Here is a 15,653-nt window from a genome sequence, read left to right as displayed (position 1 = left end):
GACAAACCTCATGTTGTTCAGAAGTCCAGCTGGCAGAAGTTGCAAAGAGATGGGTTTGTGCTCAAAATAATAAAGACCTTCTTAACTCTAGCTATCTCATAACATGCAGGCTGGAGGTGAACTCCTTAGCAATTCGGCACTGAACAGCTGTCTGCCCTAAATATCCTCTGATGCTTTATAGCTCATGAAGTATCCACATATAAGGCCGCTGGTGAATTAAGTGAAGGGCAGATAAGCAAACCTCTTCCAGTGCAGAAAGGCCCTGAACAGGTCTTCCTCTGCTTAAATAGAATGAAGTCCTCTAGTGGCCAGGAGGTGACATTACAACTCAACTATGCAGCGTCTCAACACTGGATGCCCAGCGGTTGCTGGCAACCTTTGGTTGCGCTTGGTCTTGTAAAGCAAATCTGGCCCCTTGCAGTGGCCAGAAGAGCGAAAATACATTTCTTAAGACCCAGTATCTGTTTGTTTGTGGTATGAGCCCACGTTATGCAGCTGATCTCTAAAAAGGAGGGCCCTACCCTGGGCAAATTTGATTGTGTATGCCACTTGTGTACACATTACATCTGCTTAGAAGCAGGAGGTTTTAAAAGGGATGGCTTAAAATGTGTTACAGATGGAATAGACCTTAAACTAAATCCTCTCATTTCAACCCCTTCACTTTACAGATGGAGAAAATCCCAACATTTAAATAGTGCCTAAAACATAGTAGGCATGCGTGTTCAGTCACGTTCGACTCTTTGTGACCCATGAATGCTGCCCACCAGGCTCCTGTGTCCATGGAATTTTCCAGGCAAGAATACTGGAGTGGGTTGCCATCTCCTACTTCAGGGACTCTTTCTGACCCAGGCATCAAACCCGTGTCTCTTGCATCTCCTGCACTGGCAAGCAGATTATTTACTGCTGCGCCACCTGGGAAGCACAACATAGTAGGTATATCATAGACATTTTATGAGAATCTGGCGTCACTTTTTATCTTTGTCATTACTTTCAGAGTGTACCTCATCAAAAAACTCACCTGATGACACCTTAACTGTTCTTTCCTTCTCAACTTGGCACTGGTAAAATGCCCATGAAAACAGGATACTATATTAAGAATAATCTTCCTTTATATTTTATATATTATTTTATGGCTGGTAGGAAAAGAAATAAACAGGTAGGAAGAAGAAATAGACAAATAATAAAAATAGTCTACTGTAGAGCTCAGCAAACTTGCAGTAAAGGGCCAGATGGTAAATCTTTTAGGCTTTGTGGGTCAGGCAGTGTCTGTCATCACTACTCAACTCTGCCATCTGTAGTGTGAAAGCCAGCCACAGACAATACATAAGTGAAAGGGCCTGGCTGGATTCCAATAAAACTTTATTTACAAAACCACTGGGATAGATGAAGGCCTGTCAAGCCTTCATCTAATGCAAGAATGGTGACACTCTTATTCTTCATATATAGCAGAAGGAGTTCATTGATTGCAGTATCCATTTACTGTCTGAATCCAAAACCCAGTTCCAGGACCTTACTAAATGCACAACTTAAGGAAATTCATTTAATCTCCCCATGCTTCCATTTTCTCACCTCTAAAACGGAAATAGTAATACTATGTGCCTTGAGGAACTGCTCTGAGAATCAAATAAGACCCCACTGGCACATGCCTAGTACAGAGACCAGTACTAACTGAGCACACAACACACGTTAGCTGCCTTTATATCATCTCCGTTATCACCATCATCATCCGCTTTTACTGACTGACGAAGCCATGAACATTAAAAGAGGTAACAGACACGAAAGTGCTTCTATGTGATGCCCACCAGGCAAACAGAAGGCATTCTTCACGAAAGTGCTCAATGCATAGCAACAGCCCGTGTGCTCACTCCCCATTGCTGAAATAGCAAGGGTATATTCCTCTCATGCTGATGGAACATTGAGGAAAACTCAGGAGAATCATTAAAAAACGGCAACTCACACACAGAGGATAGACATGTGGACAGCGGGGGAGGAGAGCAGGACGAGCTGGGAGGTGAGCACTGACACGTACACGCTGTGCTTGTGTGTGCTCAGTCCTTCAGTCGTTTGCAACTCTTTGGGACGCTATGGACTGCAGCCCACCAGGCTCCTCTGTCCAGGGGATTCTCCAGGCCCTCCTCCAGGGGATCTTCCTGACTCAGGGGTCGGACCCCCATACCCTGTGTCTCCTGCACTGCAGGCAGATTCTTCACCCACTGAGCCACCTAGGAAGTGCCTTATATATACTACCATGTGTAAACAGATAGCTCGTGGGAGGCGGCTGATTTAGCACAGAGAGCTCGGCCTGGGGTCCTGTGATGACTCGCGGGATGGGGTGGAGGAGTGGGTGGGCGGGAGGCGGAATATATGCACATATATAGCTGATTCACTTTGTAGTACAGTAGAAACGGATACAAGATTGTAAAGTAATCATAGTCCAACCCTCCCCCAAAATGGCAATTTATTAGGTTTCCCATCAGGGGATGACATTCTCAAGGACATGGGAAGTATCCCTTCAAAATGCAATCACCAGGAGAGTGAGTGAGAGTCGTTCAGTCATGTCCAACTCTTTGAGACCCCGTGGATTGTAGCCTGCCAGGCTGCTCTGTCCATGAAATTCTCCAGGCAAGAGTATTGGAGTGGGTTGCCATTTCCTTCTTTGGAGCTTCCCTGGGGGCTCAGCTGGTAAAGAATCTGCCTGCAGTAGAGGAGACTGGGGTTCAACCCCTGGATCGGGAAGACCCCCTGGAGAAGGGAATGGCAACCCACTCCAGTATTTTTGCCTGAAGAATTCCATGGACAGAGCAGCCTGGTGGGCTACAGTCCATGGGGTTGCAAAGAGTTGGACATGACTGAACAACTGTGCACCCTAACTTCAAATTTCTGTGGGAGAGTAGGAGCCTAATTTTGGTGGGAAGTGAGTAAAATCCACCTGTTGTCATCAAGATATGAGTTTATTATTCTACTGTAAAAAGCCAATTATCTACTACACATCGCCACTCCAATTACCAAATAAATTTAATTTGAACTATGTGCAATAAATAGTACTCTCAAGACTTCTTGAGGATTATTTATTGTTAATTTTGAGAACACATGTGTAATGGGTTGTGTCTGCTTATCTATATGAAAGGGTGACATTTCTTTCTGTCTTTGCAATCTCTTAGTAAATTGCCTATAGTGTAGATCACATTCTAGTGTAGTCCTTATTCAATAATAAAATTATCTTTTGTTTCTTCTAAAAAAAAAAAAAACAGGCAGCTTATTGACTTAATGATGGGGCACCATCCCTTGCCTACTTTTCAGCCTCCAGTCAGTGACTTTGGGTCCAATGACCCTACTGGGCCCTGGTTTGCTCAGAGATTTGTTCAGTTCTTTCAGGTCTGCTCTCCCACCCTCTGTCCTCCGGTCACTTCCACCCACTGATTGCTGGTCTTTCTTACCTGTGCTGAGTCCATTGCAGCAGCCCCATAACTGGTCCCATTGATGAGGATGAGTTTCTTCCTGTTCCATCATCTGTCATCCACCCACATCCTCAGTGATCTTCAGCAAGCATACACCTGACTCTCAGGCTAAAGGTCTGCATTGTAACAAATGCATCTGCGGCCCTTCACAAGCTGGGCCCTCATCAGTGCAGCAGCCCCAGTTCTGGTCCCTCCCATCCCTGTCTGTCCCCAGAGGACCAGAGACATGCTTACTCTTTGCTCAGCTTCACAGCAGGGATACACATACTCTTGGCAAGTCAGCCACACCCCTCCCACCCCACTCCTGACATTACTGCACACACATACCAGCACTCTTCATCTCAACACAGGGCAAGGAATCTTCAAGACCAAGTCCACCATGCCTCAGCCACCACCCAAAGCCCATGACTCTGAGCCAACCCCCATCACCTGGTCTTTCCAAAGAGGTTTGTACGGCCTGCTGTGACCCAGCTTATGACCTCTCCCAGTCTCCCAGCCTTGGGTCCTGTGGCTGTCACCGGTGATTCTCAGAACAATTCTCTATTTTCATCCACTTCCCTTCACTGTGCCCTTAACCAAAAACCAGTTCTCTCCTGAAAACTGCTACCTCTGCCATCTGCTCAAAGGTGGCTCTTCTCTTTTCCAAACTCCATGTGTTCCTGGCCCAGGTATGGAGAAGGCATCCTCCACATTCAGGCCTTTATCCCTCCCCAAAAAAAGCTCACACCACTAGACCACCAGCCCCTCCCTGCCCCAAACCCATGATGCTTTACATTTATCAATTCACTTAAACCTCTCAAAGCCCCATGAAGCAGGTATGATAATCAGCCTCATTTTACAGATGAGAAAGATGAGGCCCAGGCTGAACAGTTTGCCAAAGATCACACAAAACAGATTCAAACTCAGGGAGCGGGCACTGTAGTCCAGTTTCTTAAACACTCTACCCCACTTGCCCCCAGAAACAGCAGCATCCCCCACCAAACCCTGTTCCATAAAGATTTTAGCACCAGTCTCACTGCCTCTCTTTCCAAAAACCACTCCTGTCATAACAGCACTTTCAGTTCCATGAAGACAATTCTCCCCATACCCTTCCCTTAGTTCTTCTGTCCCTAGTTCCTTATCCTGTTCTCCATCTTAAAATCTTAAGAGGCTTAGACCTTGTCATTGACAATAATTGCACATTATGGATTTTTGAAGATTTGAACATAAATGTTCAAAATTCATATGCTGAAGCCCTAACACCCAATGGGCTGGTATTTGGAGACAGGTCTTTAGGGAGGTAATTAGGATTAAATGAGGTCATGAGGGTGGGGCCCTCATAATGGGATTAGTGCCCTTATAAGAATTGATACCAGAGAACTTGCCCTCTCTCTCTCTCTCATCCCCCAGCAGGACAAAGAGATCGTGTGAACACACAAGATGAAAGTCCCCTACAAGCCAAGAGGAGGGGCCGCAGAATGAAATCTACCTCACCAGCATTTTGATCGAGGACCTCCCAGCCTCTAGAACTCTGAGAAATTTCTGATGTGAATCCACCCAGCCTGTGGTGTTTTGTTAGGATAGGCTTAACACACGCATGCACTCCACTCTCCTGAGAATCTCAAACACTCCACTCACAGCCACTCTCATCTTTCCAGTTTACACCCTCTATGAACCCAACTCTAATCATGTTAGAAACCCACCAACACTTCCATCAGTGACCCCAAGTGCCAAGAGAACCTGCCCACCCTGCCTGGGTGGGTTCCAGGGTCACAACTCCCTTTCAGTCACCCTCAGTCCCGCAGTGCCTTCTTCCTGCCCCCCAAAATAACACACCCAACCCTAATGAAGCCCAGCCTCCTGCTGTCTCTGTGCCTGCTCCTAACAGCAGAACTTGGCTGGAGAGACATACTGGGCTGTGCTAATGGACTCACAATCTCAATATTCCTTGGCCTTCCTCAGTAGCCCCACATTTCCCTACTAGTCCCCCTCCCCAGCCTGAGGACTATTCTCCATTCCTTCTCCTCAAACTTCCAACACTTCCCCGCCTTGCTCACTCTCAACTGATAACCTTGCTTTCATTCCTCCATGAGAAAACAGTAGTCAGGAGACTTCCATCTGCAAACCCTATTAGATCTACTCACTTACCTGCATTTGTCCCATCTCCCCACCTTCCTCCTGTCATGAGCAGGCTCCTCCCCAAGCCCTGGAGGCGGCCACCTCTCACATCCTCTAAGGCATTATAACAGCAGTGAATTCCTCCCCCACACCACTTTGACTTCTGTGTGTTGGGGGCTCCCCTCTCTGATGAATCTTCTCCATCATCTTACAAACATGCTGTTCTTTCTTCTCTCTAAAAAATGCCTTTTAACTACTTTGACCCTCACCTCCCCCTCCATCTACCTCCATATGTCTTTGTTTTCCTTCATAGAGTAGATTTTCTAAAACTAATCTAAAAGTGGCTAGTTTCTCTCCTTTCATTCTGTCTTAAATCCACTCAAGTCAAACTCTCAGCCTCACCCACCCCCTGGGAAATGGATCCTTCCAAAGATCTCCCTGGTGATCAATCCAGTGGTCAATACCCAGCCCTCATTGCTTTGACCTCCAGCAGTATTGACACAGATGACATGCCCTTCCCTTAAATTACAGCATGATCCAAAAAGAATCAAACACTTCCAAAAATGTGTTGCTCAGTAACTGGATTATATGAACAAGTAGTCTAAACTCATTCTTCAAAGAGTTATCATTCTTATTTCAGTAATCTTTCAAAAATATTAATTACCTATTTGATAAACTAGGTCTCAGTTCTGGCACTCAGAATCTTCCCGCTTCGTTGCGGCACTCTGGATCTTTTAGTTGTGGTGTGTGAACTCTCAGTTGCAGCATGTGGGCTCTAGTTGCCTGATCAGGGATTGAACTCAGGCCCCCTGCCTTGGGAGCCTGGAGTCTTAGCCTCTGGACCACCAAGGAAGTCCCTATTTCTGTCATCTATAAACACTCCACATGTGCCCCTCATCTCCCAGTCCACGTCGACCCTGGAAGGTCTGTGGCCCCAACCTGTGTAACCATCACAGCTGGATGGCTGACATGGCAGACATGATACCTCCCTTCATGTCCTCAGGGGTGGGAGGAAGAGGTGGTGTAAGCCACAGTTCCTGAGGAATACAACTTTTATCTTGATTACTGAACGATGAAATTATACCTGATTTGTCTTAAATGGACACGCACTTTCTTCACTTGGCTTCTGGGATGCCACGCTCACCCAGGCTCTCCACCCACCTCTCTAGCAGCTCCTTCCCCGCCCCTTCCCCAGTTCCTTCCTGCAGCCCACCCCACCCCCAACCCAGCCTCCCTGGTAACATGGTCTGTCCAAGAGCTCCCCTCCTATGTCCACTCTCACTCCTTGAAGCAAGCATCCAGGCTCTTGGCTTTAAGCACCACCAATATGGGCTCCCCGGGTGGTTCAGACGGTAAAGAATTCTCCTGTGATGCAGGAGACCCACGTTTGATCCCTGGGTTGGGAAGATCCCCTGGAGAAGAGAGTGGCTACCCACTCCAGTATTCTTGCCTGGACAATTCCATGGACAGAGGTGCCTGGCTGGCACAGTCCATGGGGTTGCAAAGAGTTGGACATACTGACCGATTAATGTTTTCACTTCATTTTTATTTTTTCATATGTCCAAGACTCTCAGATTCCTATTTCCACTGCAGGTAACAAGCTCATATATCTAACTAACTACTTGACATTGCCACCCTAGTGGCATCAAATGGGCATCTTCAGCTCCTGGTCTTCCCACACACATTAACCTGATTCTCCCAGTCACCCTTTCAGAAGATGTTCTTTTCATCCTACAGTTACTTAAGCCACAACCAGCCTGTCTTCACAACAGGACAACCTCCGGCCCTTCGCTGCTCCCATCACAAGCCGAGGCAGCACCGTGTTTCACCTGGATTACTGCAATAGCCTTCTTCCAGATGCCCTGCTCCACTCTCACCTCTCAACCTGACTTCCTGTGACAGCTGTAGCAAATTTCCTCAAACCTGGTGGCTTAAACCACAAGCGTTTATTATCTCCCAGCTCTGGAAGCCAGAAGTGCAAAGTCAAGGTCTCAGCAAGGTCATGCTTCCTCCAGGGGCTCTAGGAGAGAATCCTTCCTTGCTTTGTCTGGCTTCCAATGACTTCGAGCATCCCTTGGGTTGCGGCTGCAGCACTCTAATTCCTGCCTTTGTTTGCACATGGCCTTTTCCTCTGTATCTATGCTTTCTCTTCTTCTTTCTCTTACAGGACATCTGTGTTGGATTAAAATAGGTCCCACCCAAATACTCTAGAATGATCGCATCTCAAGATCCTCAACTTAATTACACCTGCAAAGACCCTTTTTCTAAGTAAGGTCACATTCACGGGTTTTAGGCGTGAGGATATAGACATATCTAGAGTTGGTTATCCATACAGCAACCAGTCAGGGTCTTTAAAACCATATATCAAATCATGTTATTGTTCTGTCCCTAAATTGTGTCTGACTCTTTGCAACCCCATGGACTGCAGCATGCCAGGCTTCCCTGTCCTTCACTATCTATTGCAGCTTGCTCAAACTCATGTCCATTGAGTCAGTGATACCATCCAATCATCTCAATCTCTGTCACCTCTTTCTCCTCCTGCCTTCAATCTTTCCCAGCATTAGGGTCTTTTCCAGTGAGTCAGCCCTTCGTGTCGGGGGCCAAAGTATTGGAGCTTCAGCATCAGTCCTTTCAATGAATATTTAGAGCTGATATCCTTTAGGATTGACTGGTTTGATCTCTGTGCTGTCCAAGGCACTCTCAAGTCTTCTCCAGCACCACAATTCAAAAGCATCAATTCTTCAATGCTCAGCCTTCTTTATGGTCCAACTCTCACTTTCGTATATGACTACTGGAAAAACCATAGCTTTAACTATATGGACCTCTGTCAGCAAAGTGATGTCTCTGCTTTCTAATACCCTGTCTAGGTTTGTCACACCTTTCCTTCCAAGGAGCAAGCATCTTTTAATTTCATGGCTGCAATCACTGCCCACAGTGATTTTTGAGCCCAAGAAAATAAAATCTGCCACTGTTTCTAATTTTTTCCCCATCTATTTGCCCTGAAGTGATGGGATGGGATGCCATGATCTTAATTTTTTTAATGTTGAGTTTTAAGCCAGCTTTTTCACTCTCCTCTTTCACCTTCAACTGGAGGTCCTTTAGTTTCTCTTCATTTCCTGCCATTAGGGTGGTGTCATCTGCATATCTGAGGTTCTGGATATTTCTCCTGGCAATCTAATTATGTTGTGCTTTAAACCCTCACAGGGTCCTCCATCTAGTCATAGTGAAATCAGGCCCTTACCATGGCCTACGAGACCTAGGATGTGGTCCCACTAACCCCCTGACCTCATCTCCAGCCCTCTGACCCCACTCCCTCTGCTCTAGCCTTCTGGCCTTGTCCCAGCTCTGGGCCTTTGTCCTTGCTCTTCTCTCTGCCTGGAGCACCCTCCCTGCTCCTGGCTCCAGGCTCCACCCTCTCACTTCCTCCCAGGTCTTTTCTCCACCGTCACCTTCTAACACAGACCTCCCCTCTGCTCCTGCTACTCTCTACCTAACATGGCTTTATTTTCTTCTTATTTTCATTCTCTCCCATCATCCACTGCATATTGCTAGTTTGTTCACTGTCTGCCTCCTTCTCCAGAATGTAAGACCCATGAGGGTAGGGATCTGTTTTGCTTACCGCATGTTATGAACTGAGTGTTTGTGTCCCCACCCTACTCCTGCCCTCAAATTCATATGTTGAAGCCCTAACCCTCAGAGTGATGATATTTGGAGATGGGACCTTTTGTAACTGGTTTACATGTTAACCTTAATCCCCATAAAGGTGTTAGTGTCCTTATAAGAAGAAACCACAGAGCTTGCTCTTTCTCTCCACAACGTGAGGACACAGGAAGAGGAAGCTGTCTGCAAGAGAACCCTCACCAGGGGAAAAATGAACCAGCACCTTGGTCTTGGACTCTCCAGTCTCTAGAACTGTCAGAAATAATGCTTGCTGCATAAGCTACCCAGATGACCGCATTTTGTTACAGCAGCCCAAGCTGACTGAGACTGTTGCACTATCTCTACTACCTAGAATAGTGCTGGGTGGGTGATGACATTCTCATAAATGTTGTTTGTTAAAACCTCCCCACAGTCCTCTGGGCAGAACCTATATCCCAATTAGGAGGCACTCTGTTTCTCGTACTGAAATGATGGTAAGCAGCACGAAGCTGCAATCAAGCCCTGGGGTCCCTGTCCCCCTGTGTACACATGCCCAAACTACATCTCAGGACTGACTGTGCCATCCTATTGTGACATGACGCATCTGTCTCCCCCATAAGATTAGGAGCTCTTCCTGGGATGAGTGGGAATTCCAGAGTAATGTCTCCTGAAGTAACTTGGGCAGCATGATTTTCTTAGCGGGTGTTTCCAGTCACAGAGCAGACCAGGAAAGGAGACCACTTTGCTGGGTGGGTGTCATAGTGCAGGTTATTTTCACTTCAAGTAACAGAAAACCCTACTCAGGCTCAAGCTTTACAGGGAAGTGAAGTTCTTGGAGGTAGAACAGGCCTCAGGTACGGTCTGATCTAGTGATTGAACACTGTTGCTCAGCATCCATTTCCTTCCCAGCTTTCTGTGGACCTCTCTTAGCATCATCTCCACCCCAAAGCTGACTCCTCTCATGGTCACAAGAGAGCTAATAGGGCTCATCTTCCTCATTCATATCTCAAGGGAAAGAGGGTTTCTCTCCTCCACCACCTTAAAAGAATTCCTGGGGTTCCTCTTATTGAAGCCACTCACACCGCATTCCCACTCCTGAACCAATTCACTGTAGCAGGAATCAGGCCAATTGCCTTCAACCAAAAAAGAACTGGATAATTGCCTTCAACCAATCTGCAAACCACATGCTGGGAAATTTGGGATGTATTTAGGAAGGAGGAAGGGGAATGGATGTTGGAGAGGTGACCGATAATTCTCAGCACAATGGGTCTTCCAGAACGTCAACTCTCCCAGGTGACTGCTGCCTCTGTCTCCATGCAGGATTAGTTCTGGGGTGCCCGCAGTCAAGTTATGGCTTTTATGAGATATGAGTGAACCTAACCAAGGCTTTGGAATGTCTCTTTTAGAAATTAGTGGTGAACAGGCCAAGCATACAATTAAGTATTGGATCTTTCTACAAACATGCAAACACAGATACACACAGAACAGGGCATGGCATTAAGCCCTCACGCAGATCCCTTTCCCATGAGCTTGTCTTGTGCTGGAAGACCTCTGGTTAGAGAATGTGGCAGATGACAGAATTGAAAGGCTCCATCGTAACTGAAGCAGATTCTCGGCAGCAGCTTTGCCCTCCGCACAGCATGGAATGCCTTTATGTAACTGCATATCTATGTATGATGACCCACAGCATCAGTCTTGAGGGTTCTTGCTCTCTTTCCTCTCAATCTCATGCGCGCTCTCTCTCTCCCCAAGACTAACAGGAGCTAAGTGCTAGGGAAGTCTTGACTCTGTTAGAAGTGTTCCAGGTCCGGGTAAGCTTCCCATCTCAAAGCAAATCCCAGAAAGCTTCCTTGTCTCCGCCCACCTACCACAAGTCCCTCTGGAGTCTAAAATTCCCACACTGTCAAGCCTTTGGATTTGGGGGTCTTGAAAATGGAAGAAAATGATCTCTTGGAGCTATAAGAGCCACTAATGCTCAAGGGTGTTGGAGACCTTGAGGGGATAAAGCCTTAGGTGTGCACATTTTAATCGGAAGGAAAGACAGCTTTAAACAAAGATGGGACCAAAGGACACCCGAGGGTGCTGGGAAGTAGGTTGAAGAAACTGAATTTGAGATGGAAGGACACCAGCCTGCAGCATTTCCCACAGGGCAACCGGGAGGCATCGTGTTTCTTTTATCAAAACAATGGAAGGCAGCACGGGGCTGTGATTAAGCTCTAGAGTCTAACTTCCTGGGTCCAGACTCCAGCTCTGCCTCTAACCGTGTGACCCTGGACAAGTCTCTTCACCTTTCAATTCTCAGTTTCTTTATCTGCAAAAAGAGGATTATAATAAGACCATGTAGGATGATATTATAAACAACATAATCTAAAAATACATATTATATACTATTACTGCTATAGTACAATATACATTGTATATATAATACTATAGTGTACTACACTACATATACTATTATATTATGCTATGTAATATGTACTTACATATTATACTATAATGAAAATATAATAGATTATACTATATATGCTATATGTATTATAGTATTATACTATATTCCACAGTATAATATATATATATATAATATACAATACTATATTTTACTACATATCTGTGGTATATATAAGGGCTTCCCTGGTGGCTCAGTGGTTAAGGGCCTGCCTGCAAGGCAGAAGACATGGGTTTGATCCCTCGGCTGGGAATATCCCCTGGGGAAGGAAATGGTAACCAATGCCAGTATTCTCACCTGGGAAATCCCATGGACAGAGAAGCTTGGCAGTCTACAGTCCATGGGGTGGCTTTGTGACTAAACTCAGTGACCAAAACAACAACAACAACATGTAATATATATATATATAATATTTTTATTTTTATGTAGTTAAACTAATGTCCTTGTTTTTAATCCTTTCTGGATTTTGTGTCATACTTAGATCTTTTCCATTCCAAGATTAAACATTATTCTTCCTATATTAGAGTTCTTCTAATATAGTTGTGGTTCTTTTTTTTATATTTAAGTCCATGATCCATTTGGAATTTATCATAGTCTATGTTATGAAATAGGAACCAAATTTTTTTTACCTGAGTTGGTAAATATAATCTTTAATCTTGGAATGGAAAAGACCTAAATATGGCACAAAACCCAGAAGGGATTAAAAACAAGGACATTAGTTTAACTACATAAAAATAAAAATATTATATATATATAGGTGTACCAACACCAGTTAGGCTTCCCTGATGGCTCAATGGAAAAGAATCGACCTGCATTGCAGGAGTTGCAGGAGATGCAGTTTCGACCCCTGGGTCAGGAAGATCCCCTGGAGGAGGCTATGGCAACTCCACTCCAGTATTCTTGCCTGGAGAATCCAAAGGACAGAGGAGTCCGGTGGGCTACAGTTCATAGGGTCACAAAGAGTCAAATACAACAGAAGCAACTTAGCACATACACACATGTATAAAAATATATGTATATAATATATAGCATAGTGTAGCATACTATATACATATAATATATAGTATGTATAAACAGTATGTTTATATAATATGTGTATATACAGTATAATATGTATATATGTTATTGTATGGGTGGTGGTGATTTAGTCACTAAGTTGTGTCCGATTCTTGTGATCCCACGAACCCTAGTCCACCAGGCTCCTCTGTCCATGGGATTTCCCAGGCAAGAATACTGAAATGGGTTGCCATTTCCTTCTCCAGGGTATCTTCCTGACCCAAGAATCAAATCGACATCTCCTGCATTGCAGGCAGATTCTTTACTGCCGAGCCACCAGGAAAGCCACATTATAGCATACTGCATGCTATACACACAGTGTTGTATGTGTGTGTGTAATATGTAACATGAGTGCATGCTTGCGCAGTTGCTTGAGTCGTGTGTGACTCCTTGTGACCCTATGGACTGCAGTCCGCCAGGCTCCTCTGTCCATGGGATTCTCCAGGCAAGAATACTGCAATGGGTTGCTATGCCTTCCTCCAGGGGATCTTCCCAACCCAGGGATCGAAACTACACCTCCTGCATTGCAGGCAGATTCCTTACTGCTGAAGCCCCAATATGTAGTATCAGTTCAGTTCAGTGGCTCAGTCGTGTCTGACTCTTTGTGACGCCATGGACTGCAGCATGCCAGGCTTCCCTCTCCATCACCAACTCCCAGAGCTTACTCAAACTCATGTCCACTGAGTCGGTGATGCCTTCCAACCATCTCATCCTCTGTCACCCCCTTCTCCTCCTGCCTTCAATGTTTCCCAGCATCAGGGTCTTTTCCAATGAATCAGCTCTTCGCATCAGGTACAATGTTGCAGACTGTAGCCTACCAGGCTCCTCTGTCCATGGGATTCTCCAGGCAAGAATACTGGAGTGGGTTGCCATTTCCTTCTCCAGGGGATCTTCCTGACCCAGGGACTGAACCTGGGTCTCCCACATTGCAGGCAGATGCTTTAACCTCTGAGCCACCAGGGAAGCTCATATTATAATATAGCACATTATATATATACTGCATGTTATAGTGTATATTTACTGTATACTATATAATATACACATACAGTATACTATATATACTATATAACGTGTGTATGTGTATATTATACAATATATATGTTATACGATGCTTACATACTATATATAATATAGAGAATATTACACTATATACTGTAGGTGTATGATATACTATAGTGTTAGACATCAAAGCCCTTGCCACTGCTTCAGGGGGTGTGAGGACTCTTCCCTGCCCTTGACTTCACACTTGAGTATGTTATTTGCTGTGGCCAATGAGCTGCTAATAATGGCCTGAAATACACCTGTGTGACTAGCATGCCCTCTTGTGATCTTGCCTTGGCTCAAGGAACTACCTAATATAAGGAGGATTACATGGAACAGATCTGGATCCAGCCTACCACAGAAGCCCAACCCAGCCAAGTTCCACGCAGATCAGGAAAAACCCAGGTGACCTGCAGACATGTGAGCTGAACACCTCTGAGATTCTGTGTTTGCTTATTCCACAGGCAAAGCTACGTGTATAGTAAATACTCAATATTCATGTTATAATTATTAGTATAAAAACCGCACATGGCTCATACAACTAGGGTATTCATTAGAAATGTCAGGTTGGTGCTACTTGCTGTCATACAAAAATTACACTGCAAGCTCTCACGGGCCCATTTGAGGTCTGAGCCAGTAGGCATCCCATGGTGTGGTTGACCAATGGAATCGTTAGCACACTTCCCCTCTGATCCGCACCAGTGTTGGTCTCCAGTTCTCTGTGCATCACCACATTCTCCACTCACCCATTTGAGCAATGCTTATCAAGTGCTTTCCACATGTGCTAGGCAAGAGCACAAACCACAACGAACAGGGCAGATGAGGCTGAGCCTGCAAGGACTGCATTCTAATGCGTGTGTGTGTGCTGGGGGCGGGGGGCAGGTACAGGTAACAGACACACATGAAGAAACAAGACCGATGAGAGAATAGATCGATGAGAGCTACAAGGGCAATAAACGGGAAGCAGCCAGAGAGTAGCTGGGAAGGCCACTTCATCTAGGGGTCTAGCAGGGGTGAAGGGCAAGTACAAACTGCAGAGTGTCTGGGGAACCAAAAGGAGCAGTGTGGTTTGAGAGCGGCATGGGAGAGGCGAGTAGCTAGAGAGATCCCATCCACATTCCTTCCCCCCAAGCTTCTTTGTCACCAACTTTCCAATCATGTTCCTTCCAAGTCCCTGACCATCCAGCCAAACCACTGGCCACAGCCCATGAATCAATACATCACTGGCCACTTCTCCTTCTAAGCAAAGTGAACAACACAGTGCACGTCTCAGAGTTCTGCCCACTGGAAGGATTTCCCTTCACACCGTCCTCCAGGGATGCCCCAGAGAGAGGCTGTAGTATAGAGAATCTGCAGCCATCCACTTTAAGGTGGGGCCCACATGTTGTGCAGAAACATCTGTAAACCAGACCCCAGACCTCCCTCCTTCTATCAATGGACCATACAGAGCTCCTGATGAGGCCACGGGGCAGGCTGGGAGACAGAAGGCTGTGCAGCAGGAGTGGGACCATGGCACCTGGGCCACTTCGTTGTGTTCATTTACTGGTGTCCTCAAGGCCCAACCACATGTATATCACCTCCATGTTGAGGATGAAATATTGCTGTGCACAACTAACTTTATGATTTGGAGGATCAGATAACAGCCAGTTCATGAGAGGCAGCTCAGACCTTATGGTAACCCAATGGCCCAAAGTTAAGTGTTCAGTCTCTACTAAGGCCCAGTATTAGGCCAAGAGCTGTTTCTCAAAAAAAGAATAGTTACCTGCAGATGATGGCAGGGTCATGCCCCAAAATCCTAAAGGCCTGTGCTGGGATTCCCCGAGAGGGGCCAGCCAAAGGCTCCCAGCAGTTCCTTATCAGCCACTGCCACTTCAAGCATCACTGGATGGGCTGGATCTTCTGGCCCAGAGCATCTG

At 45.8% G+C, this 15,653-nt stretch overlaps 1 protein-coding gene across 13 annotated transcripts in view; it reads right to left on the bottom strand.

The window, feature by feature from the left end:
* The window catches only part of LOC122683788, a 267,413-nt gene that overhangs the window by 135,995 nt on the left and 115,765 nt on the right, over positions 1–15,653 (bottom strand). Inside the window, exon 4 of one of the 13 annotated variants that reach the window (XM_043887631.1) lies at positions 9,739–11,505. The exons of the other annotated variants lie outside the window; for them this stretch is intronic. Within the exon in view, the coding sequence (XP_043743566.1) occupies positions 11,486–11,505 (20 nt within the window). The 3' untranslated portion in view covers positions 9,739–11,485. Of the gene's footprint in view, positions 1–9,738; positions 11,506–15,653 lie in introns of those variants that run through there. 13 annotated transcript variants of the gene reach the window in all.

This window comes from Cervus elaphus, chromosome 25 (assembly GCF_910594005.1).
Source record: "Cervus elaphus chromosome 25, mCerEla1.1, whole genome shotgun sequence".
Taxonomy (NCBI): Eukaryota; Metazoa; Chordata; class Mammalia; order Artiodactyla; family Cervidae; genus Cervus; species Cervus elaphus.
Note: the sequence above shows the minus strand (reverse complement) of the source record. Positions and strands in the feature narration are given on the sequence as shown.